Here is a 25,989-nt window from a genome sequence, read left to right as displayed (position 1 = left end):
CCCGGGAACCAGCCGCGAAACGAGACCCGAACGGTCGACTGAACGAGAGAAAGAGAGAGAGAGAGAGAGAGAAAGAAAGAGAAAGAAAGTGAGAAAGAAAGAGAGAGAGAGAGAGTGAGAGAGAGAGAGAGAGAGGAGAAGAAGGAGGAGCATTTCGAAATTCGTGGCGATAATTTATACGGGGCCCGGCCCAGCTACGGGGCCCTTCGTCACGATAAGATTGGATCGTCAGGGGCCTTTACATGGATACACCAGATACCTAAGTACCGGATAACAGGCCTCACAAAGGAATAGAGGTACTTATCCCGCTGGCCACGGACGTATTCCAGCATCGACGTTTCCTTGCATCGTCGAAATTCGATTTACGATCGGACCGGTATCTATTAAGCAAAAGTAATCCGCCGGACGATGCCGCACGATACATTTAGGAAGTGTAAGAGTGTCCCTGGCCCACGGTATCACCGGTTCCCAAAGCTGTCGCTAATGGGACACCCAATTTCTTGATGTCGAACCTTCGATTCTTCCGCTTCTCCTCGTTTTTCACCAGCGTATCGACTTCATTCCGTCTAAAAGCGACCGTTTACGCGACGCGATAAAGAAATTCTTCTCGGAAACCGACTGGACACGTGACGACGCCATTGTCGCGTGAAAGCGGCTTCGTTGTATTCGGCGAAGACGCGCGATATCTTTAATTCGAAAGTCGAACGTCGTCGGAGGTTTTTCATCGAAGAATGAACTGTAGAAATTGTGTATAAATGCTAGAATTTCATTCACTGGTGATGATTCTGTGATCATTTTTTGGTTCTCGATATCAGATAATTTGGAACAATTTGCACAAAATGGACAGTTGATTGCTCGAGCCTTGCGGCTTGTTTTTGTAGCTACCGGTTGTCTACGAGACGCAAGCTTCGAACAATCGTATCTCCTCTTCCCAAATCTCGATTACAGTAATTTCTCCTTAATTCGCGCACAGATTGTGCACAGAAATGGGCAGTTTGTGACAATTAGCACAAAATGGGCAATTCGTGTCTTTCGGCTTGTTTTTATAGTTACCAATTGTCAACGAGATGCAAGCTTCGAATAATCGCATCTCCTGTTCCCATATTGTCCAGTTTTGTGCGCGATCTGAGCGCGAATTAGGGAAAAATTACTGTATACGCTGTAAACAATTAAAGATCCCAAACATCGCAGTTTTGTCCCGATTTTTGACACTTCCGACCAATAAGTGTGGGAAATTTGCCATTTTTGCAATCTTTTAACGCTTGCAACTTGACTTTGCGTTAACCGATTTCAATGACATTTTCAACATGCATATAACTTACCGAGATCTACAAAACGCATTTTTTAAATTCTCTTTATAAGCGCAGATACAAAAGTTAATGTAATAACAAGATTGTAACAAAGTAGTTTAATCATTGTCTAGTGACAGTTTCTCTATCATCTAAAAAAATAATTCAAATCGTTTATTCTAGTTTTCAAAAAGTGATTGCGTCTTGAAACGTGTCCGAATATTAATGGAAATAAATATAAATAATTTGAAAGTGGCATAAGTCACTTTACCGCAATGAAAAGTGGTGATTTTTTAATGTTTACTGAGAATACTGAGAAAAATGTCAGTATCCTGAGATAACAAATACAAGTAAATCTTCTCGAAAGTTAGCATCCATATTTTTAAACGTGTTAAAACGCGAACCCTTAAATATATCGACTCAAAAACAAAGTGACTTATGCCACTTTCAAAATAAACGGCTCATATGTTAACGCAACTTTCATTTCTTACGTAAATTCACTCTAAGGGCCAATGTAAACATCGACGTGATTTCAACGTGTTGGTGTGTTAACAATGTCGGCGAAATGCGGCGTCGCTGAAATCGCGTCGATGGAAACATCTAAAGAAAAATTCAAATCGTTTATTCTAAGTCGAACGTCGTCAGAGATTTTTCTTCGAAGAATGGTGAACTGTAGAAATTGTGTATAAATGCTAGATGAATGATGTGTATAAATGCTGGCGATGATTTTGTGATCGTTTTTTGGTTTTCGATGTCAGATTACGAACAGCCAAATATAGCAAGGTGCCTTATCAGTTGGTATAGCCAAATTATGATTTGTACGCACACGTGCAAAGTGTAATATTTAAATATAATAATGTTTCGTATGAATGATATTACACGTCGATCCTGTAAAGTTCAACGCCTTCTATGGACTTGCATCGTTATGAACTCGGCGTCGCCGCAAAGATCGAAGGGTTACTTTGAAGTGTAACTTCGCGAGAGAAAATCGTAGCGGCTTAATTCTGCCCTCGAATTAAAGTGGAAGGTCCAAAGATCCCGATGCTGTGAACGGCACGCTCGAAAAAAATTTTTGCAGCGCCACAGAGACTGTTAACCTTCGCATAAGTTAATTGTCGGTATCACCAAGATGCCTCCAGATTTAGGCTACTATAGTCGTGGGGATGCATGATATTAAACGTTAGAATATGGTATCATAAAGTAGAGACTCGAAGCTATAATTTCTTGAAAAAGTCACGATCCGATGACAATTTTCCACGGAGTTACAGCTGTTCAAAAATGGACAATTTTTCTGTCGACAATTGCTAATGCTTTACTCTTGCCGTCGAGACGCTCGCGAATCATTCGCGAGACTTGACGAAAAAAACCGATAACGCGGCGTGATCGGTAAAATCCGTCGAGGACTTAAAAATTGGTCCAGAGCCAAGAGATTAATCGACGTCCCGAGTCCGCCACGGAATTGGATATCGAATCGCGGGTTGTGGATGTCCGTTCGGACTTGCGATTCGATTTCGCCGCTGGCTCGCGTTCGGTATCGGTGATCCCATTGACAGTACAATGTGAAAGAGAAAGGGAAAAGGGGGCTCGGCCGGTCCCGGGAGACCACGGAGCGTTTTAACCGAACAAAAGGCGCCCCTATAGCCAGGAAAGCTCGGACGTCGTTTCATAAAGATACGGATTTATCGCCGGCCCGGCCGAAAGGGTTTCGCCGCGCCGACGAGCAGGGCCGCGACAAAAATACGAGCCTTTAGCTTCAACACCTTGCCGTGGAGACCGGCGATTTCTACGGTATCGCGCGGCAACCGGGAGAACCGTTCTAAAATTAAGTTCCATAGCGAGGGAAAAGAACCGTCTCGAGGAATGGACAATGTCCGATATAAAAATCGGCGCTGGGACCGTCTCTTTTTGCCTGCGCGGCGCAGCGCGGCTTTGCAGGGTAGCCAATGTTCACGGTACGTTTCGTGAATTTGCTGGCCATTCACCGGGACACACGCGATGCAGAATAACTCTCGCGATTACTGCGTTATTGCCTTTCTCCGGGCCAACGGTGCTTCTTCGTCGGCCGCTTAATCATCGACGGGCGCTGCGGATTTTTATGTAAATACAAGATCTTCCATGGAATTCACGAAATTGCGGGCGAAATTATTTTTACCACCGTTGTTATTTGTGCTGAACGGAAATAAAAATCGTGTGGTCACCTTTAGAATCAGCCAAATTATATAAATGTGATTTTCTACTTCAATAATCGACGAAAACTATGTACGATAATTCTCTGCATTTCGCTGATGCCATAGCTTCTGTACAAAACTGGAGCCACTTCTTTTTATTTCTACATCTCGACTCTTCCCCTATATTCCTGTGTATTTGCTTCAAATTTAATTCAAATTTTGAATGTACACCACGTCTGTGATTCTAGCGTGGACGGTTCAGAAGCCGTCCAGTGTAAGACCACTTTTCTTTGAAAATGAGTTAAGCAGTGTAAACACATTTTTATCATGAGATCTTCCGGTCGATGAACCAATATAGTCGAGTTCTTCATAAATAGACAACAGCACAAGTATTGACCACAGGATGACTAGAACAAAATTGTTCAGAAGAAATTGTTCTTTCTAAAAAACGAACATTGACATTTTTCTTTTGTTCGTTTGTACGGCATTTTATAAAAAAATTGCGCTTCGCATTATTAGCGGCATCGTTATTTTTTGACAGCTGATTTGCCAAATCCTTATTTATCTCAATGTTAAGGATAATAGACTTGCACAATAGCGGCGATGAAATAATAATGCTGAACACCTGCGATGAAGCATCAGCTTGGTTCCCGGGTTCACGAACCATCCCACGAGTTTCCCACAAACCGTGGCGTTTTGTTCGGGAAAAATGCTCGAGCCCGTTAAATCGGGAATCGATTTCGACTTCGAACACCGAAATAGCTACGTGTCTCGGCGCGCGGTTTTCATTTATAGTCAATTACACGCCGGCGTAAACGATGTCGTAAATTACAGTTTTGCGCGATGCCTTATCAATAGCACATAACTCTTGCCCCAGGAGCAGCGTTGCAGGTTACAGCCGGCGAGCGTATTCACGGAGATTTATTAGCCGGGACGGTTTCCACCGATTTAACATCGGCCAGGCGGATTCATTCCGGGGAGGAATGAAAGTAGCCGGTCTTCCCTTCTGCCGGACGCGCCCGCTGGAGACACGCGAGGTCAAGTGGCAATCAACGATTCGATCGGCGCACACGCGATCCTGAAATCGTCCTTACGCTCAGGTGAAACGATACCATGCCACACGATTCAGCATCGCGGCACTTCTGCGGACTGTTCACTGTCGCTTTTCATCGTCGCCTCGTCTTTCGATTCGTTCGAATCTTCCTGCATGCAAATTATTTTCTGCCGACGGGTCAACTGTTGGAAGATGCTTTACTGTCACGTGATTCTCAATCACAGTAATTTCATTTTCTGAATTGCCCGTTTAGCTCTGCGAATTGGATGTGTGCTGGTTTCTTTTCTGGATTCTGATAGGGTATTAAGTTTGTGCAAACAGTTTCGTTGAGGATCAAAGGTTGAATTGTAACAAAATGGATATACTACTTCAGTTTCAAACTCTTTTCAGTTTCAAACATGTATTGTTACGAAAATTCAGAGTCGCGTTTGAAAGAAACAGAAACAAACAAAGACATGCAATCGTACGATTCAGTATTTTGATTTTCTGGTTTGTCTTTAGTTTTGTGAATTGGATATACGGTGGTTTCTTTTCTGGATTCTGATAAAATATTAGGTTTGTGCAAACAGGTTTGATGAGAATCAGAAGTTGATCGAGAATTTACTTGGAATTGTAACAAAATGGACATACTTCAGTTTCACAAACTTTTTAATGGAATTGTCGCAACGTTGTCTAACATGCATTGTTACGAAAATTCAGAATCGCGTTTGGGACAAACGGAAACAAACAAAGACATGCAATCGTACGATTCAGTATTTTGATTTTCTGGTTTATCTTTAGTTTTGTGAATTGGATATATGGTGGTTTCTTTTCTAGATTCTGATAGGGTATTAGGTTTGTGCAAACAGTTTTGTTGAGAATCATAGGTTGAATTGTAACAAAATGGACATACTTCAGTTTCAAACTTTTTAATGGAATCGTCGCAACGTTGTCTAATATGCACTGTTACGAAAATTCAGAATCGCGTTTGGGACAAACAGAAACAAACAAAGACTTGCAATCGTATGATTCAGTATTTTGATTTTCTGGTTTATCTTTAGTTTTGTGAATTGGATATATGGTGTTTTTTTTCTGGATTGTGATAGGGTACTAGGGGTTTGTGCAAACAGGTTTGATGAGAATCAGAAATTGATCGAAAATTTACTTGGAATTGTAACAAAATGGATATATATACTTGAGTTTGAAACTTCTCAATGGAATCATCGCAACGTCGTCTAACATGCATTGTTACGAAAATTCAGAATCGCGTTTGGGACAAACAGAAACAAACAAAGACTTGCAATCGTACGATTCAGTATTTTGATTTTCTGGTTTGTCTTTACTTTTGTGAATTGGACATATGATTCCCTTTTCCTAGATTTTAATACAGTGTTATGTTTGCGCAAACAGGTTTCATGAGAATCAGTGGTGGTTGATTGAAAATTTACGTAGAATTGTAACAAGACAGTTGTACTTCGGTTTCGAACCTCCAAGTGAAACGAGACTAATGACAAAACATGAATGAAACTATTGTATGAAAATTCGACATCGCGTATCATACAAACAGAAACAAACTTGGAATTTCTTCCGCGTCTTCCATAACTATCCCAGACTGCATCAACAAGTTTCACGTCTAACATCCATTTGTGCTATAAATGACAAACATACTCAAAGTGTAGTAATAAAACAAAGTTATTCATCACTATTTCAAGGATTAGTTACAAATCCACCCGTCTGGCCTACATCTTCCAAGCAAACATTTTTCAACGAACGTTTCCAAGGACAGTTACTTCAAGACGTGCCCTATAAAAACGCGACAAAGAATTTCTACAAAATGTCCAATAACAATCCAGAAAAATTCTCTAGCCAGCTCTCTCTAGTTTCCCAGGTCGCTAAATAGCAATCGATAGGTGAAGTGCCAATAAACATCGAACATCGCCGCATGCTTAACAGGTGACCAAACACTGGAGGGCACGAATCGGCCGAAATCAATCGAGCAGGAGCAAGAGACCGAGGCACACGGGCAAGTGTCGCGATGAAACCTAAGATCATCAACGAATACCGGGTATTTCTCGACATCAATGAATAGTGGATCCGTGAAACACGCTCACGCTGTAAAAGAGAGAGGAAGATAGCGATAGAGGAGAGAGAAGAAAGCAGTGTCCGCGTCGAACGAGACCACGGCGAAGATTTAGCCGCCATAACTCTCGGCTCGGCGCCGCTTCGGTGCCGGCGGTCCTTGCACCGGTAATTATTCAGCGTGCCGTCACCGCGTCGCCGCGTTATGTAACAATAATCCGGCCGTAAATCAGCTTTATTGAAAGGAAAATTTCGGTGCGCGCGGCGGACGTTTTCATCGGCGCGAACGAACGTGGACGCGGTCGGTGCGCTTCGTGTCCATGGCCCATGGGAGAAACGCGATGATCTGGCGGCTTGCCGGGCAGCGGCTCGGTGACAGCAGCTGGTCCCGATCCAGCAGCGAGCTCCTCTGCCCGCTCTTCGGGCTTCGCGACACTCGACAGCCATTCGAGAATTCTCCTCCGTTCCCCTTTGCCTACGTCCGTACTACGTGTCACTCGTTCTCTCTTTCTTTCTTACTCTCCTCTCCCGTTTCGCCGTTCTCCTATTCTCCTCTCTCTCTCTCTCTCTCTCTCTCTCTCTCTCTCCTCGCCTCTTTCTCTCTATCGGGGCGAGTTAAGCCCACTCTGATTTACGCCCGCTCACCTGTTCATCCGTTTCAACGGTGGCCCACTTGCGAGGACCTCTTTCCGGCCGCGTGCGTTACCCTAAGCCGATCACACTGGCTTCTCGACGGTAGACGCGTTTTTCAGGCGATAGCGGACGCATGGTCGTCCCCACTTGTGGCTCTTGCGATCATAGTGCGTGTACAGGTGCCTCAGCATCGGCGGTACAACCGTAAAGAGGGCGATTCTACGTAAAAGAAACAAATAAAAAGTAAAGAATAAAATTCTTTCAGTTGAAGCTTCGTCATCGCGAAAATCGACTTCGAATATTCAGCATTTTCAATTATTTTTCGTGTTAATAAAATTAGTTGATATCTATATTACGTTTGAATCCACTCAAGTTTGTAGGCAGAAATGAGTAACACAGCACATCATGATAACACGATAATGTCACTAATGATATTGGTATTGTTTGAGTGACATGTGACTTCTGTCGAGATCCATCCATTTAAACTATAGTTACGTATACGCGTGCTCGCGTATTATAATATAATATTCAAAGTCGATCTTCTCGACGACGAAGCCGCAAATGGAAAAATTGTATTCCTTATTCTCGATTTGTTTTTATCAAGAAGAATCACCTCCTTCTCGGTCGTATCACCGATGCTGGGACACCCTGTATATCAGTAGACACGGCTTCGAATGGTTTGGTTGAGGCAAAAACGAAATCATCTACGTCATCTGACGTCTAAGTGAACTATCTTCAGTAAGTTATCTTTGCTTCATTGAATTCTTGGCTTTTCTGTACACGCACTATACACATGCAGTGTCTAGTAGAATATACAGGGTGTCCCAAAAATGTCTCGCAATCCGAAAGTGGCGGGTTCCTCAGGTCTTTTGAAGCAACTTTTTCCTTTACAAAAATTTTCTCCGAGGCACCATTAACGAGTTATTAACGAAAAACAGCGACCAATGAGAGGCGAGCTCGGCTGGCGCGAGGCGACCGTGCCAATGAGCGGAACTGGGCTTCGTGCGCTGGTTGGCTGGGCCGCCTCGCGTCGGCCGTACTCGATTTCTATTGGTCACTGTTTTTCGTTAATAACTCGTTAACGGTGCCTCGGAGAACATTTTTGTAAAGGAAGAAGCTGCTTCAAATGATCCGAGGAACTTGCCATTTCCAGATTGCGAAACATTTTTGGGACACTCTGTATAGTCAATGCTCACAATTGGCCATCATCCCGCCCCCCTTTCTACTGCTTGACGTATCGCTTAAACTATACAGTGAGATTTTTTTATAATGGTGACATGGTTTCGTGCACTTGGCGTGCTATTAATAAATTAAGCTTCAATTTATCCAAATGTATACCAGAATCTCGATTACAGTAATTTCTCCTTAATTCGCGCACAGATTGTGCACAGATGAATGAAAAGTACAATGAAAAGTGGTGATTTTTTAATGTTTACTGAGAATACTGAGAAAAATATCAGTATCCTGAGATAACAAATACAAGTAAATCTTTTCGAAAGTTAGCATCCATATTTTTAAACGTGTTAAAACGCGAACCCTTAAATATATCGACTGAAAAACAAAGTGACTTATGCCACTTTCAAAATAAACGGCTCATATGTTAACGCAACTTTCATTTCTTACGTAAATTCACTCTAAGGGCCAATGTAAACATCGACGTGATTTCAACGTGTTGGTGTGTTAACAATGTCGGCGAAATGCGGCGTCGCTGAAATCGCGTCGACGGAAACATCGTCGGCGAAATAATTGTTGGCGATTTCAAGGTAACCCTAAATAGCCTACTTGTCGCTTCGCAACAAGTTCCAAGGAGGCCGTTGACCCTACGATTGCAAGAACAAAGTTCAATTTCCTATTTCACGTGATCAATCAAAACGACGCCTCCCAGTTTATTCTCTCTGACGAACAACGAGCCGCTCGCCCTTCGGTTCCACAGGCCATAGATGCTATCCGGCGCCCTGACTGTTGTCAGTGCGATCCACGCGATTCAATTCTCTGGCAATTAAAAAATCGTTTTCGCCGATCCCCCAGGCCGAGGCGTGCTCGAACCAGTTGGAAGAAAAGAATAGCGACGATCGTTCTCGTGGAACTAAATAGATCGGCTCACGCAAGAATCAAATACATAATGCGACCGCGTTAATGAGAGCACGGTCACGGTAGGAGAGGCTGCAGTCATGCTATTCGCGCGAACCACGGATTCTCCGTTTGCCGATCGACAGCGTGTCGCTGCTAGAAAATGCTAACAGCGAATGTATTTCGGTACGAACGTGTGTACGATGGACGCGACCACCGGTCCGACGCCCCGGCGTGCATGCTCGCGATCCGTGTATCGTCTAATGAAATTTCTCTTTTGTTAAACATATATACGTAATTAGAGTGATAACTGCTTAATAACGAGTGGTATCGTCACGCCGGATAAACATGGCGATACGATAGCATCGCCGTTCGTGGATACCCTTTAGGCTGCTCTCGGTTTCCGATAATGCCTCTTAATGAACTGAATTATGGTAATTGTTGACAACGGACGGCAAACGATGGGGTTAGCCGGCTGCGAGCATGTCTTACTTAATGGAAATTAAGTATTATGGAAACGTGCACTTATTACGACCCCGGTAATGCGTTCAGCGCTCGTTTCTTAGCCGCCGCTATCACTGTAATATTATTTCAGATTAGATACCTGGCTAAAGCCCTTATTATAGAATACAATTAGATCGCTTGAATTAGCGCGATCGAAATAGAAAATTCATTGGTAAGAGAGAAAGGAATGGTGTTCGAAATATTATCAGGAGAATGTCTTCCTCTTGCTTGGCTTCGAAAATGATACTAATTCTGACGCGATTTCACAGTCTGTTGGACCAACTTTAACCCTTTGCACTCGAAGATATTTTAACAGTAATTCTAAACGATTTAAAACTACGATAAAAACGATTAATGACTTACAGTGATTCCATTTTATACGACGAAGTGCATTTTATGCATACGAAATTGAGTCTCCTGATTTATAGAACAGTTATGCTTTTAATAATATTTATAATCTAAACTTCGATGATATAAAAGTGATATTAGAACGCGATACAATAATTTCAGTGGTGCCTCAGACTCACCACTCGAGTACAATGGGTTAACTCTTTACAGTCGAAGCTACTTGAATTCGAAATCCAAAACACATTTTCTGATCTACGATATTTCTATTTTACATAATTTATTGCGACTTGTGCATATGAAATTGAGTCTATTGGCAAGTACAATTCAATTTTAACAGTTTTTTTTTTTAAATATAAAGGAATCTGATGCTCTTACAATGATTTTGAAAAATAGTATACAAATTACTAGTGGCGCCTCAGAGTCGCCACTCGAGTGCAAAGGGTTAAATCTGTACGATTTTTCATTGTCGTCTATAAACTCCTATTCCGCCGTTGATACCGGACTCCAAAGTGTCCTAAAATGATGCTCACACGAATCTTAACTATCCTTCCAAACGGAGTAAAATACGGCGATTCTCTGGCAATTCCCGTGTTCGTTCAAATCAACTGATTTCTATCGATTAATCATACCGATCGAGCTCAACGAAAGGATTAAGGTACCTCGAAGATAATGAACCTAATCCAGCAAGGGGGTTCGGAAAAAGCGGCAGCCGCACGGAAACCGCTGGCCGGACAAAGCCGGACGAAAAATGTTGCTCAATATGCTTTTAATTTGTTCGTTTGCGCAACAGCCAATTAACCGCGACAAGCGCCACAGGGGGGATATAACGGGATAAATTAGGATAATACGGCGAGGATTAACGAGCGCCAGGAGACGATACAACAAACCTCGAAGAGGGATTCGATTTTCACCGAGCGTCCACGTGTTCCACCGGTCGCCGCGGTTAATGACTGGCAGAGAATCGTTGCTCGGGGCCTTGGACGATCATGAATAATCGAATATACGCCGATAAAACACACAGAGATGGGACGGGACGGGCCCGGGCCCCCGTGCATTTACGAGGATGATCCGCGCGCGAGGATCGAAACCCGTTTTCTCTATGAATTCGGTAGGCGAGCGATCGTTTGGCGATCGCTAGATCCTTCGCCGTTGGATCGGGCCACGAATAAATTAACGATACCGGTGTAATCGTAAACCACCGGGCCGAATCTGAATACTCGAAACGATTCGGACACAATGGCCGCGCTATAAATTAGACTTTACTCCGGCGTCACAATCGGACGTTGGATTTCGACGTTTCGTAATCGGTATGCTTCACGACTTCGTGGAGTCACGCGGCATAGTCTTCTCCAGTCTCCGAAGATCGAATTTGGTGCTGACGAGGATACGAGCGATTGTGCTACATCGAACGTGTGGTACATTTATCTTGTGCTACGTGGAAACTATATTTTAATCTCGAAATGATACCACGTTTCGTCACGACCATAAAGTGTTTCGGTTGGACATTTTCTAACGGTATCATGAAATATTTACCGATACACTTATTTGCCATCATTAAATATTTGCTGACGTGGCTAACCTTCCGCGAACCATGTGAGGGCAAATTGACCCCAGCGATTTTATAAAACGATTCGATGTTTTGGGTTAATCAGAAGTGGACAAATTTCTATGTTTTTGTTATTGAAAATGTGTATTTGTAGAGATAATAAATAGATAATATTCAGGGTATAATTATATTGTATTATTCATATTACTCAATTATATATAATTATATATTATATTATTCATATTATTCAATTATATATGATTATATATTATATTATTCAGGGCTTAATTTTTTTCACCTGATTAGCGCAAGGTTAAATGTACAGATTAATAATTGTAGATTAAATAGATTAAAGGTCTACTGAAGATGTAGTTAGAGAGAGAGAGAGAGAGAGAGAGAGAGAGAGAGAGAGAGAGAGAGAGAGAGAAAGATTGTACCGATAATATTACAGATTAATTAGAAACTATAGAGTCTCATTCGAACGAAGGTAAAGATATCTCCGATTTGCTAAAATTAGTATTAGTGGAAAATTTGACTATGATCTTCAAAGATTTGAAGGTACCACTAAAAATAATCCCAAAAGAAGTGATTAGATTTTCTAGAGTCTGGAGTAACTTGATTGGTAAATTATTGAAATTGCGAATGTTACTAGATATTTTCTAACGTAAACTACGATTATTGCTGACATTTTCTAACATAAGCCGCAACCATTGTTACTTCGAAACTTGCCGACATAAACGAGAAGAAACCAAATCTTCATCGCTCTGGAATTTTTAAAAGCTGACGTTCTTGCAACGTTTCGATGAATGGAGCGTGAAAAATGTATCCCTCGACCATTTAAATAATAAACTTCACGAGCAGGAACTTCAATTTCTTTTTCGTATTTAGTTGAGAGAACAGCTATTCTTCACGACTGTATTCATTGCTAATTCCGAGTTCAATTTTCATTTCTGTCTGACCCAGAAAATCGCGAACCTCGTCGAAGCACACCTAAAACCGCACACGAGAGTACAATACGAAAAAGTTCAGCGCTTTCGCTATGAAAACATCTGAAACAAAACCCTAAAGCGATCTATGTTGGCATCGCTATAATTATTTCCCGAACGAACGAATGAAAAATCCGGCGTCAAACATGCTCATACATTCCTCCTCTCCCAAACGAATGTTATCGAAGAAAGAAGACTCCAACGTTTCCTCTCGAAGGTATCTCAACAAGACATCCTCTAAAATTCAATTCCCTCTGCAATCGATTCTCGAATCCCGAAAACGGTTCCACTATCTCCCGTGTTCAGCCGGCGATAAATATTTTTCACGCTGTAGAACGCAGCGAATTACTCGAGCTCGCGAACGTGCAGAAGCCGAACGGCAAAACGAAAAAATCGCAGGACTCCGAGAGGCTCGTCGCGGATCCTAATAAACGTATTTAAAGGAGCTGCACTCGCAGCTGCGGAGTATCGCTGGGAGAACCGTGGAGCCCGCGGTAAAGTAATTCCTTGTTAATTGTCATCCGTTCAGCAACTGGGAAGAGATACGGTCCGTGGACCGTGGCGGCGATTTTATCGCGGCCCTCGCGCGCGTTTTCGCTCGCGCTCGCGTCATCCTCGCGCCGCGCCGCGCCGCGCCGGTGCGCGCTGAAGCGTTTAGGCTACTCCGGTGAAATCCATCGGGGGTGTAAAGTGTAAGCGATCCGGGCATCGACGGCTCGATATTGCACGAACGATAACCTGCCGTTTCGATTAATCGGTGGATTAAGTGCAAGTCTGTGCGGAAAGCGAGAGAAAGAGAGGAAAGAGGGAGAGACGCGTTTGTCGCGGCGCGATGGGAACAGGAGACGGAAACGATAGAGAAAGGGAGAGTCGCGGGACGGGATGAGCGAGCGAGAGAGAGAGGGAGAGAGAGAGGAGGAGAAGATAAAAGGTTCCCTCCGGACGGGCACGACGACAAAACGCAGGTACGTACTTAAGTATATATAGTGGTTAACTGCGGGAGGCAGCGCGGGGAAGAACTTCTTGGCTGTAAAGTATAAAGCATTAAGCGTTAATCTCACCGGTGGACAAGATAATGCTCGGAGTCGGCTCCGTGTGAGGAGCCTTTGAGTGGCTATTTATCTCGAGTTTAAATCGATTTGTATGCTAATCCACCAGAGAAATCCGCCTGCGTACATAAAACTGAAGGAGGCCTACAAAACTCAGCCTCCATGAGATTCCAGATATATCCCTGACTAATTAGGCCCACCGCCGCCCTGCCTCCTCTCCTCGTCGCCTCCCTTCCCACGAGTCGCCAACAAGAGCTGCCTTCTGTTACCCGCCGCGTCCCCTTCCCGCCCCTCTTTTCTTCCACTCACGGTGGTTGCCGTCGCCGTCGCCGTTGCCACTCTCAACCCCCTTCTCGCTTCGTCCTGCTGCTCGCCGTCACCCTTCCCGATGATATCGACCTCCCACCCATCGGAATTCGCCGACTCTTCTTCCTGAAGAAATCGTCGTGTTTCGTGTACGGGCCCCGATGCACCGGAGAGGAACACCGATCGTTTTCGAGGGGGCCGACCGACAGCGGAGACCGGCCAAACGAACGGCCTACTTCTTTTACGAAAACGAACCGCGCGGGTTCCTCCGTTCCACGTTCTCGGCTCATCGCCGCAATCTTCGCGATAGGTCGACGGCGCGGGAACTTATGATCTTGGCGACGTTCGCAAGGAAATTTAGGATTCTGTCGGGCGAACTTTTCGAGTTCGAACGGGTTCGCCGGATCAACCCCTTCTGTACCGTTATCTTTACGATTGCGATGATTAGAACCTTTTCGAGTGTAAGAGTTTTTTTGGGGGAAGAAAAAGACGATTCGTATATTTATTGCGCGTCTATGTTTACTCGAGTGTTTGAACATCGGTGACAAGAGACAAGAATTTAATTACGACTTCACCTCTCGAAGCTATTTTAACTCTGCAGAGTGTACCAAAATTATTGTTCGAGCGAGAAACGAGGGGTTCCTGAGGTTATTTGAAGCAACTTTTTCCTTAGCGAAAATGCAATCCGCGGGTTCGTTTACGAGTTATTAACGAAAAGCAGTGACCAATGAGAGGCGAGATTAGCTTGCGCGAAGCGACCGGCGGTCGAAGCCCAGTTTCGCTCATTGGCTCGGTAGCCTCGCGCCGACTGATCTTGTCTCTCATTGGTCGTTGTTTTTCGTTAATAACTCGCGAACGAAGCCGCGGATTGCATTTTCGCTAAGGAAAAAGTTACTTCAAATGATCTCAAGAACCCATTTCCCGTTTGTACAATAATTTTGGTAAACCCTGCAGAATCAAAATATTTTATTTTATCTAGGGCATCTCGGTTCCATATATTTTATTGCACTGGTTGCGATTTTAAATGCTCGTACAATATTTACGCTTTCAACAGTTTTTCGGATATAAACGATAATATGAAAATTATTTCGAAATGTGATATAGCAATTTTTTATGGCGTCCCAGAGTCGCCAATCGAGTGCACAATGTTAAAAGAAGGGAATAACGTTCATACTTAGCAGATTGAATTTTTTCGCGGATTGAATGCATTTATGGTAAAAATTAACAGACGAAGTTTAATTTAGGGTGCGTCAGAAATTTATGCAGACGCTAAACAATTTGGCCTTTACTCATACAGTAAAACCTCGATTATCCGAACCGCTCAAGAGACAAATGAATGTTTAGATAGTACGGTAGAGACTCTGTTATCCGAACATTCATTTTTTAAATATTCTGACATTCAAACGTTCCATTGCCCAATTATTGTATTATTTAATGTAAAAGAAACTGTGTGTTACGAAACTTTTATTTTCCAATAGAGTAGAGAAATTTTATATGTTGCATAGGAGTAACTAAAACAATTAAATGTACAACGAATCTGCGAACTAGTCATGGCAGTCAAAGATGTTCGAATAATAAAACGATTGCATGGTTGATTTCGTTGATTCCTGATTCGCTGAACGAATCTTGTTGTACGTTGCTCGCCTTAGACCGAATATTGTTTACCTATGAAACGTATCCCCATAAAAAAGAATTCGGATACCTGAGGTATCTGAACCACCACGCGTTTAATTTCTCGAATGGAAGGTGGACGTGAATGGAGGCAGGCAAGCCTGATCGTAGACGATTCCTAGACCTTAAAAGGTAACGTCGAGCCGAAAGTGTTTGGGTCGACGACCGCTTCATCGTCGGCAGCTGCACAGGTAACGCGAGATGGGGATCACAGGTAGATGCTCCGCTTTCCAATGGAAATTCGGAGGAATTCCTAGCGTGGATGCTTTCCGATGATATTCTAATTCCGCTGTCCTTGCGCAGCGCCGCTTCCAGCCGAATAGACGAGAAATAAAATTAATGACGCGGCCCTTAATGAGACGTCTTCCTGAAAGCGTTCGGTCGGAATCGAGGATTTTCGGGGCATCGAGGATCGAAATTCTACGCGGCAATTTATTCGGGAATCGATTTCGGTTGCGGCGTAACACGCGAGATCCCTCTTCTACTCGTAAATAGTACCGGTGGGCGGTGTTGTCTTCGGAATTAAGAACGTGGATCGTTCGAGAGCCGGCCAGAGACGCGTCTCTCTGCCTTACTTTATTTCGCAGTTGTTGGCCGTTTTACGGCTCCGAGTCTCCACGAGCGTTAAACCCCCCCGAAAACCCTTTGATCTTTTATACTTGTTTCGTAGAATCGTGATTCGATGAGCCTAAGTGGGCGAACCGGGCCGGGGACGCGACGTGGACGCGTGTTGTTTCATATGGCGCGAGTGATAAACGCGCGCGATCTTGCCGTGGAGCTTTCTTTAATGGCCCCTCCTTACTGCCAGCCGAAATATTTCCGACTCGTTAAAAACGTACGAAAGCTCCGAATCGCGTCGGACTTCCAGAAAAACGGCCGTTAAAATTCTATTGTAATTTTTACTGCACGGAACGTTGAACGTCGAAGCAGCTCCACAGCTCGTGCCACTTATATCGACTTTACTCTTTACGTTATTAGACTGAGAACATTACGCAATTGTGGTAGGAATAATACAAGCGTAATCAATGAAGGCAGAGCAGCTTTCATCGTCTTCTAACTTGACCCAGACACAGATTGCTCCATGGAGACCTTCCTTTCCTGTTCGCCCACTGACGATTTCTTAGAGGTTTTGCACGCCCCTAACGCGAACTGTTCTAACAGGTAACGTGTTAATCATTTGCCGTACTTTGACGAATCTGAATCGCGATGGAGATTTCTTGTAATAATCAGGTAACTATAAATGTTACTCCGTTCTTTTAAGTCACAATGAAATTCTGTTTATGCAAAGTAATAATTTTCATAGACGATTGCGAAGATAAGAAATTAAATAAAAATAAATTGTTTCTTTTAATCGTTATAACAAACTGAAAATAGTGTAACTATAGTATTAAATTCTTCTTATGCGCTCACAATTTTATATTTCAGCTACACACTTTTGTCATAAATGCATCAAATCCGCAGTCTAATTATTAGTATTTAGGCATTCAGTAAATATAATCACGCGATAAATAATAATATTCTCTCCCTTCTCTGAAATTCTTACAATCGAAACAGTTCTAATCATTGTAACTTTGAAGAAAATGATTCGGCAAGGGTTTAAGAATTCTAACGAGTTGCAAACAACGCGACAATGTTCCCAAATTCTTCTGACTTATTCGTCCCTATTGCAAACATATAAAATCCATAATCCACTAACAACAAATTATTAGTTTATTAGTTGATCTACCAAATTAGCTAGGCTGCAAACTGAATCAAACATTTTAACACATTATCCACCGCGGCGATGATTTCATAATTTCTTAGAGTTTACAATTTACAGATAACATTTAACGAATTTCCAATGGAAATAACAATTTTAATCGTGAGCCAATATAAGAGATCCCCATGATAACAATTTCCTTCGAGATTATCATATAGAAAAACAATTCTGAGATCCCTCTTAGCTTAGCAAAATGATTGAAGATCCTATTAACCCTTTCGCTACTACGGACCACTATAGTGGCTTTCCATATGATGCCACTGAGGTACTACGGACCACTATAGTGGCTTTCCATTTGGTGCCACTGAGGTACTACGGATCACTATAGTGGCTTTCCATAAGATGCATTATATTGCATAATGTTATTTCCTCTCATACTGTAAATTAAAGAGCGCATGCTAAGACGTTATAAAATACCCTGGAATACCCTTTATTTATAAATACCCTTTGGAGAAAAATTTTTTCGTTCGAAAAATTCATTCAATTCCGCGGAGTACCGACTTCCGCTGACGATCGCCGTCGCGTAGCGTGCAGTGATGTCGCAGCGCTCTGTTCAGCAGAAGTACCGCGACGGAGAATCCGCCCGTAGCGAAAGGGTTAATAACGTTTCGATGGATAAAATATATCAGGATTATTCAGATCGCAAAGATACATTTATGAGCTATTTATCCGATACATGTGCTACCTGCGGCAAACATCGCAATAACACTCGTTACAAAATCAGAATAAATGTCTTATTGTCGCTTTTATCGATATAGAAAGCAGCTGCTTTTACTGCTCCGTAAATCTAGCGTTAAGAAAGAAACCTATTTGAGTTATGGGCTCCGAATGAACCTTTTAAAACGGCATTTCCTAGGACCCCGAAGAGGGATTCAACCGTCCCGGGACTATTCAGCCGGCTCATGCAAATGGGGCTAAATTGCGATCGTTCCGGGGAGGATTGATCGATCGGCTGGAAACGGTTGCGTCGCAATCGCCCTCGTCCGGCCGGACATTGTTCTACATCGAATAGCCGGCGAACAACAATAGAGAGTTTCGTCGAGCGACAAGGCGATTTTCCATGCCAAGGCGAACTGGACTGGCTCGCCGAAGACGGATTATGGTCCACGCGGGGACGCGTCTCATTGTGTTCCGTCCCGCGTCTCCTATATGGCGAAAACCACCTGTTTCGCAAAAGTCGGATGCCGATCGGCGTTTTCTGCATCCTCTCCCGTCGTCGGCGATGCTCGTCGCGTCTGCACGGCCGGCGATCGCGCGGCCCCGATAAAACAAAACAGGAATGTAAACATATTCAAATCGGAGCCAACCGTCCGATAAAACGCGTACGCTACGGGCGCGCGCAACGATGCTTTATTGAGGAAAACGTATCGCGACCGACGATCTCGTTATTGCGTGAACTATGGGGCGTTGCTTTACGGTTACCCACGCTGCGCTTTTATGATCGCGGCCCCGTGATCATAATCGAACTGTTTTAATTAAATGCTGGCGATATTAGAGGGATCGATTAGCGCAGTTTAGCGGGGCGGTATCTTTGAAAATGGCTCCCCGATCAGATAGCAATACCGATACTTTAAAGACTGGTTACGGTACCCTTAATAGCTAAGTTTGTTTTAACGCGCGGTAATCTAATTTGGTCGGTTTTGTTTGAAACTTGTGAGAGAGTTTTGAAAGGATGCTATGTTAAATAATAAAGAATAATCGATTTCTAATCAATCACTGTGTAGTTTATCTACTCATTTTCATCTTAATTACTGTGTTCTTAATAGGTAAGTTTATTTTACCGCGCGTGGTAATTTAATTTGATCGGTTTCATAGAAATTTGTGAGAGTTTTGAAAGAATGCTATGTTAAATAATGAAGAATAATCGATTTCTAATCAATCACTGTGCAGTTTATCTACTTATTTTCGTCTTAATTACTGTATTATTAATAGTAAGTTTATTTTACCGCGCGTGGTAATTTAATTTGATCGGTTTTATAGAAATTTGTGAGAGTTTTGAAAGAATGCTATGTTAAATAATGAAGAATAATCGATTTCTAATCAATCACTGTGCAGTTTATCTACTTATTTTCGTCTTAATTACTGTATTCTTAATAGTAAGTTTATTTTTCCGCGCGTGGTAATTTAATTTGATCGGTTTCGTAGAAACTTGTGAGAGTTTTGAAAGAACGCAATGTTAAATAATAAAGAATAATCGATTTCTAATCAATTACTGTGCAGTTTATCCACTCATTCTCGTCTTGATTACTGTACATCTAATAGATATGTTTATTTTGCCGCGCGTGGTAATCTAATTTGATCGGTTTCGTAGAAACTTGCGAGAGTGTTTTGAAAGAACGCAATGTTAAATGATGAAGAATAATCGAGTTCTAATCAATCACTGTGCAGTTAATATCGCTTGGTAGCGTAATATCTTATTTTTCATTCATTAAAACCATTCACGAGCAAGATTAGAGATTCATTAAGATTCATTAAGCTTCAACTTCTTCAAATGCAATTTCTCGTCGTGTTTAACGTAAAAACGTAATCCTGCACAGGGCCTTGCGATGTAATTGTAAGCAACTATGGTACAATCTCGCATTTCTCTACGTAGATTCAATGACACTGGAAAATTGAAAAGAAGACAAGATTTAGACTGACATCGATTCGAAGTATTAGGACACTTAGTAAGAGATTTTGTGGAAATGGACAGGGGACTTACCATCGGTAGTAAACAGCAGACATGATTTAGAAGACAGAGCAGTAGATACAGCGGCTGAAACGGAAAAGAAGAGAAGAATAGAGGAAAGTGTAACAGCCACTACCACAGAATTAGAACAGCGATTGGAAAAATGTGTAAACAGAGAAAGCGGACTATGAACTGTGCAGAATGAGAAGTAAAAGGAAAGCAGATTAATTGAGCGCACAGAGTTAAGTTCAAGATATTGGGTTGGCAACTAAGTAATTGCCGATTTCATTTATAGATGTCTCTCACTCCCATTTTTATGATATCCGTAAATGTTATATTATAAAATTATTATTATTATTATTATTATTATTATTATTATTATTATTATTATTATTATTATTATTATTATTATTATTATTATTATGTTATTTTTTACTATCCGTGAGAATGTTAGCAACTGGACAAATTGAATGCAGCGGTCAAGGAAAAGCGACCAGAATTGGTCGATCGTAAAGGTGTCATTATCCAGCAGGACAATGCTAGGTCGCACACGTCTTTGTCCACTCGGCAAAAATTGATAGATATTGGTTGGGAATTGATGTTACACCCACCATATAGCCCTGATCTCGCGCCATCGGATTACCACTTATTTCGATCCCTGGACAACTCCCTTCGTGGTAAAACTTTTAACGACGATGACGCTGTAAAATCTCACTTAACTCGGTTTTTGGCCGAAAAGGATCAGTCTTTCTACGAGCGTGGAATTTTCAAGTTGTCAGAGAGATGGTAAAAGGTCATCGAACAAAATGGAAAATACATTACAGACTAAACTTCGTTCCAAGCAAAAAAAATTTTTTATTTCATTGAACATATCGGCAATCACTTAGTTGCCAACCCAATAGTTCTATAGTCGAGTTCCATAGTCATAGTTCAGAGACTGAAATTCCTTGATCCAGAGACTAAAATAATTCTATCGATCCGTCTGTATGTCCCAGACATCGAGACATGGTTCCCAACGGCCAATGTCCATCGACGATCACAGGGATTGTGAAACGTTGGCAGCGACGTGTTCCAATGACTTGCAGGAAACCATGAAACGTACGGGGTGTTAAGTAGTCCTTACGGCGAGAAGAGCGTTCATGGCGATACATAATGAGGCGGGGAAAGTAGTCGGGGTGGATTTTTCGAAGCGACTTGCATGACGTTCCGAAAAACGACCGTCGAAAGGTGGATAACGCCTAGCATTGTGCCGGTAACATTGTATTTGATCTACGTATTTGCATATACCGCGGGTATTACGCAACCCGTGTTAGCGTGCCTAAACTCGGCACCGTGTTTGCTCTTCCGAATTATGTGGTACGCGAGAAAAAGGATTTTCAAGAATCTTCGTCCTTCGTCTACGCAACTGAACCTGTTCCCTGCCGTCGAAACCGATCCCAGCGACTTTCCAAAAGACAAATCTCGAGCCGAGACAATTTTGTGAAAATCGTCCTATTCCGAGGAGTGTTCGAATGTTCACTCTTTATCCGAATGCTCGTGTGAATTATCATTTATCGCGAATCCATTTATCTATCGATACAAAGTCTAAGCCAGCACTCTACAGCTCCGCGTGTCTACGAAATCACGTACAGGCTTGTCATTGGACTGCAAATTTTCGAGCCGAGGCAATTTTGAGAAAATTATCCTATTCCGAGGAGTGTTCACTCTTTGTTCGAATGCTCGTGTGAATTATCATTTATCGCGAATCCATTTATCTATCGATACAAAGTCTAAGCCAGCACTCTACAGCTCCGCGTGTCTACGAAGTCACGTACAGAATTGTCATTAGACTGCAAATCTTATGCATTTATGATGAGAGAATTGAATGGATGCAATTCAAAATAGTAGAGAGATTAATCGAATTTTAAAATGTTCTGTAATAGTTTCGATCTGTTAAAATGAGTGAAGAAAGAACGAACTTCTTGCAACTGATAATTTCATTTTCAGCAACAATGCGACAAAAATATCTGTTCTGTTGCTTTTCGTAGATAATAATATTTATTTGATCAACGAGGGAAAAATCTCTCCGTCGCAATAACTTGACAATATGTCGCACAAATGGCATATGAAAAAAGAAAAAGAAAAGGAGCTATGAGAAGAAAAATACAACGATACGATAGAAAAGAAAAGAAGTGATCGGGATAACTAAATAAAGTGAATAAATTGAGAAAATAATCGAAAATAATACAGTAAGAGGCGAAGTTCGGGAAGAAAGGTAGAAGCATGTTTAAAAAAGCGGCAAGATGCAGGGAAATAAAATTTTGCCAAAATACAGGACAGTTGACACGACAATCGACGATTTTGCGGATAAACACAAAGTTCGTATAATAATATTAATAATTTTGTATTCGCATAAAGACCCGCGGGGACAGTAACAGCACGAAACCGTGAATCGCATAAATCGCGAGAAATCAGCAGCCGGGAACGCAGCACCGTCAATCACAGTGATCAAGAGGAACGACAGCAGCCGAGATAAAACAACGAAAACAATGAGGGAAACGGTATCGCCATCCCGTTTCGCTGTTGACTGCCGGGTGCCATTTCCGGGGAGCGTGGACCTCAGGCATGTCCGAGCCATAGGCCGTGAATTACGAGACACTCGACTCCGGGCTTGGCGAAAAAAGCGTGAAGGAGTCAATTAGCATACGTCGCGGACGTATCAGCGGCCCCGGCTGGGCTTGTACAAGGAGCGTCAATATTCCCGGGTGGCTCGGACAGAAACGTGTCAGATTTGTATGCAAATTGCTAGACGCGGAATGAATATACCGTGCTTTAAAGGATTTCATTTTGAGCGTTTACGAGTGAAGACGCGAGCGGGCCGCTCGAAGCCGGCGCCGCTCCGCTCCGCGCGGCAAGCGTAACTCAACGGCGATCGTTGAAGAGCACGCGAGAAACAAGCGAAGAAGATTTACGACAAGGGAAATATACCTTCCCATCCTGTCTGCGAGCGCATTCCGGGCCAGAAGAATGAGGGAGGGGTGCAACTCGCGTTACAAGGGCTGTAAACTCTGCTCTCCTTTGTGACGCAGCGCGTAAAGGGTTTAACCCCTCCGGGGGCCGTTCGCGAGGCGAAAACCGTCGGAGACACGCGCTTCCTTGGTAACATTTCGCCGGCCCTTTTCATTCCACGGCAGACTGTCTCGCATGAAAATGAATTTCGTTCGCGAGAGACACTACGATGACGCATTCAGTCATCGTTTCCGCTGCTAACGTTCCGTCATTACGCTTTGCGATCTCCGTTTCCGAAGGTAAACGCGGTACCGTTTCCGCGGCGAAAAACGAGGACCGCGCCGGGGGATCTCCGCCACGGGGAATTCGTAGGAATCGTTTGTGTCGGCTCGACCGTGTCGCGTGCACCCTGGGAATTTTAATTGAAAGCCAAGAAAAATCCTCGGCGACCCACCCGTTGCCGCTTGGGAAATTCCGGATCGTGGACGGAGGAAATCTGGCTCCTCGTGGATCCCGGCTCGACGTTTTGTTCGTTATCCTATTATCTGAACGCTTCCTTCGGTTCTGTCTGGTCTCGAAAATGTCGCGGATTTTTAATGAAACTTTCGAGTACGAGTACAATCGGCGCGGCACACGCGGATTCGCAGAATTGCGCGGAACGATAATTGCATGTACTTAATTTGTAAAAAGAAATGAATCGCAGAGGAAGTTTGAGGATGGCGGTCTAATCGGCAGTGACGATTTCGTTGCGATGGCATTCTGTTCAAGGTTCTAACTTTTAATTACTATTGTCGGTCTGCGAGACCGTTACTAATTAATTATTCATCTGTTGTGATAATACAATTCTAAGAAAAAATTGTAGAAAAAGAAACGTTTTTCATGCACTTGCCTTTGTGCAATCGAACTTGGACCCCTTCGTTATTCATGCGCGAAGTAAAAACAATTGATGTTGACTTTTTATTTACCTGTTTTATGTCAATAATAACGCAATCAACATTAGCGATCCGCGAGATCGCTGATAGTTGTTACGCGAGTTTCAACCGCTTGCACTACGATTTCTTTCACAACTGTGCGTCGATTAGCACTTCTTCGTCCTCAATTATTTCCTTCAACGAACATTTCATTCATTTGTTACATCATATTTTATTTAGTTCCATTCCGAGACTTTCATGATACAGGGATCGAATTTTGTTTCGACTTAAAACGAACGAATAACATTAATATTTAGTAGATCATGTGTGAAATGTTCATCGCGAATGTCTGACTCGATGTTACAGTGCAAAGGGTTAATAGGAGCTAATAGCTAATAAGCTAAGAGAAATTCTAAGAAACTTAAGGGTGAAAAGCACATATTAAGCATCGATTGAAGAGATTGATGCAATATCAAGAGATTTGATGCAAAATAGAAGATTCCTAAGTCGATCGTCGAAGCAGGAGTCGAAAATTCTTAATAATATCAAGCGAAAAAACGTGAGTTTTTTCATTTCTTTTCTCACTCCAAGTGGTAGCAAAATAAAAACATATTATTTAAATTATTGTACAGTAAACTAATCCATCTGGCATGTCCAAAAAGAAGATTCAAGTGGTTTAGTTCAGTTTAAAAAAAAAGTTATACCGTTTTAAAAGGTGTCCGAAAGCTTGTTACGTCCACTGAATGTCAGAATTTCCATCCGTGGCCGGGGAATTTCTCGTCGTTCGAGGAGGAATCTCGATTTCTAAAAATCGATCGTCTCCCATCGGGCAACAAGATAGAAAGTATCGACAATATATCCATTCGGATTTCACCGGTTTTACGCGGTCCCGGTGCTAACGCGCGCGGTTCTCGATGATAAATAGACGGATTAGAAAATGGGTGACCGTTCGCTGAAAAGCGTCGGCCGGCGACAAATTGCCGGCTAGTTTCTAACGCTGGCTCTCGCACGTTCGAGTTCGCGTTTTCAAACGCGAAATATCGCGGGAAACTCGTTAACGCGTGCAACCGTTCGCCTGCAACCCCGGGGCCAGCTACTCTAGAACAGTCGCAGGTGCATGAAATGCACGCGGGGAATCGGGAGAAAAGCCTCGTCGCCGGTGAAATAAGAAAACGGTTTATTCATACGGTCGCACCGTTCCCCGGGAATGCGCGAACGGTAATATCGCTCCGTCACTTCTGATAATTAAAGTAACCTCGGAGTAACATCGTACACTCGGAACTTTTTTCGAACACTTGGAGGCGTCGACACATTTGTTGCTATTTCGTATCATTTCGGCGTACCTTCCTGGCAATCAATAAACGTTAGAAGAGTAAATGTGTCGCGTATCATTTAGAAAATACATCGTAAACAAAAACTGTCACGATACAAACATATACTTATATATTTAAGGATACTTGGAAAACGGAATATGTCACTTTTCTAAAACTCGAATAAACGGCTCGAATTTTTTTTTAGGAGGACAAGCCTATTAGACGATGACTATAACATTTAAAATGATAAAAAAAACAACAGAAAATTCATTTTTTTCAACTGCTTTACGCGAGCCTGTGACTAGACTTTACAAAATGCTATCGACAAAATGTCGATAACTTATATGCATGCTGAAAATTGCATGGAATTCGAAAACCATTCGACAAATTAAATTTACTTTTGTTCTATCGTTTAAGCATCTGTCAAACTTATTCATGATCTTCGAGGCAATTGATGAATTCACTTATGGGAAAAAGAAGGAAGTTTTTATACAATGAACAAAATTTTAGTACATACGATCGACGTATAAAAAACAGATAGAAGTGTAAGAAGATGTAGGTGTAGAACTACGATTTTTATAATTTTTAATTATTCACAAACTCGTAAGAACATCAAACGAGTTTTACATGTGCAACATACAGTTAGACCTGTAGAATATTTCTGTCAC

The 25,989-nt window shown here is 42.5% G+C and overlaps 1 protein-coding gene across 2 annotated transcripts in view; it reads right to left on the bottom strand.

Annotated features, from left to right (window-relative positions):
• Window positions 1-25,989, bottom strand: part of Sox102F (transcription factor Sox102F) — a 341,468-nt gene that overhangs the window by 305,939 nt on the left and 9,540 nt on the right. The window contains exon 2 of one of the 2 annotated variants that reach the window (XM_033471820.2): window positions 20,143-20,196. The exons of the other annotated variant lie outside the window; for it this stretch is intronic. Within the exon in view, the coding sequence (XP_033327711.1) occupies window positions 20,143-20,145 (3 nt within the window). The 5' untranslated portion in view covers window positions 20,146-20,196. The remainder of the gene's footprint in view (window positions 1-20,142; window positions 20,197-25,989) is intronic. 2 annotated transcript variants of the gene reach the window in all.

The sequence above is a fragment of the Megalopta genalis genome, chromosome 9 (assembly GCF_051020955.1).
Source record: "Megalopta genalis isolate 19385.01 chromosome 9, iyMegGena1_principal, whole genome shotgun sequence".
Taxonomy (NCBI): Eukaryota; Metazoa; Arthropoda; class Insecta; order Hymenoptera; family Halictidae; genus Megalopta; species Megalopta genalis.
The sequence above is the reverse complement of the archived record's forward strand: the minus strand, read 5'-3'. Positions and strand labels throughout refer to the sequence as shown.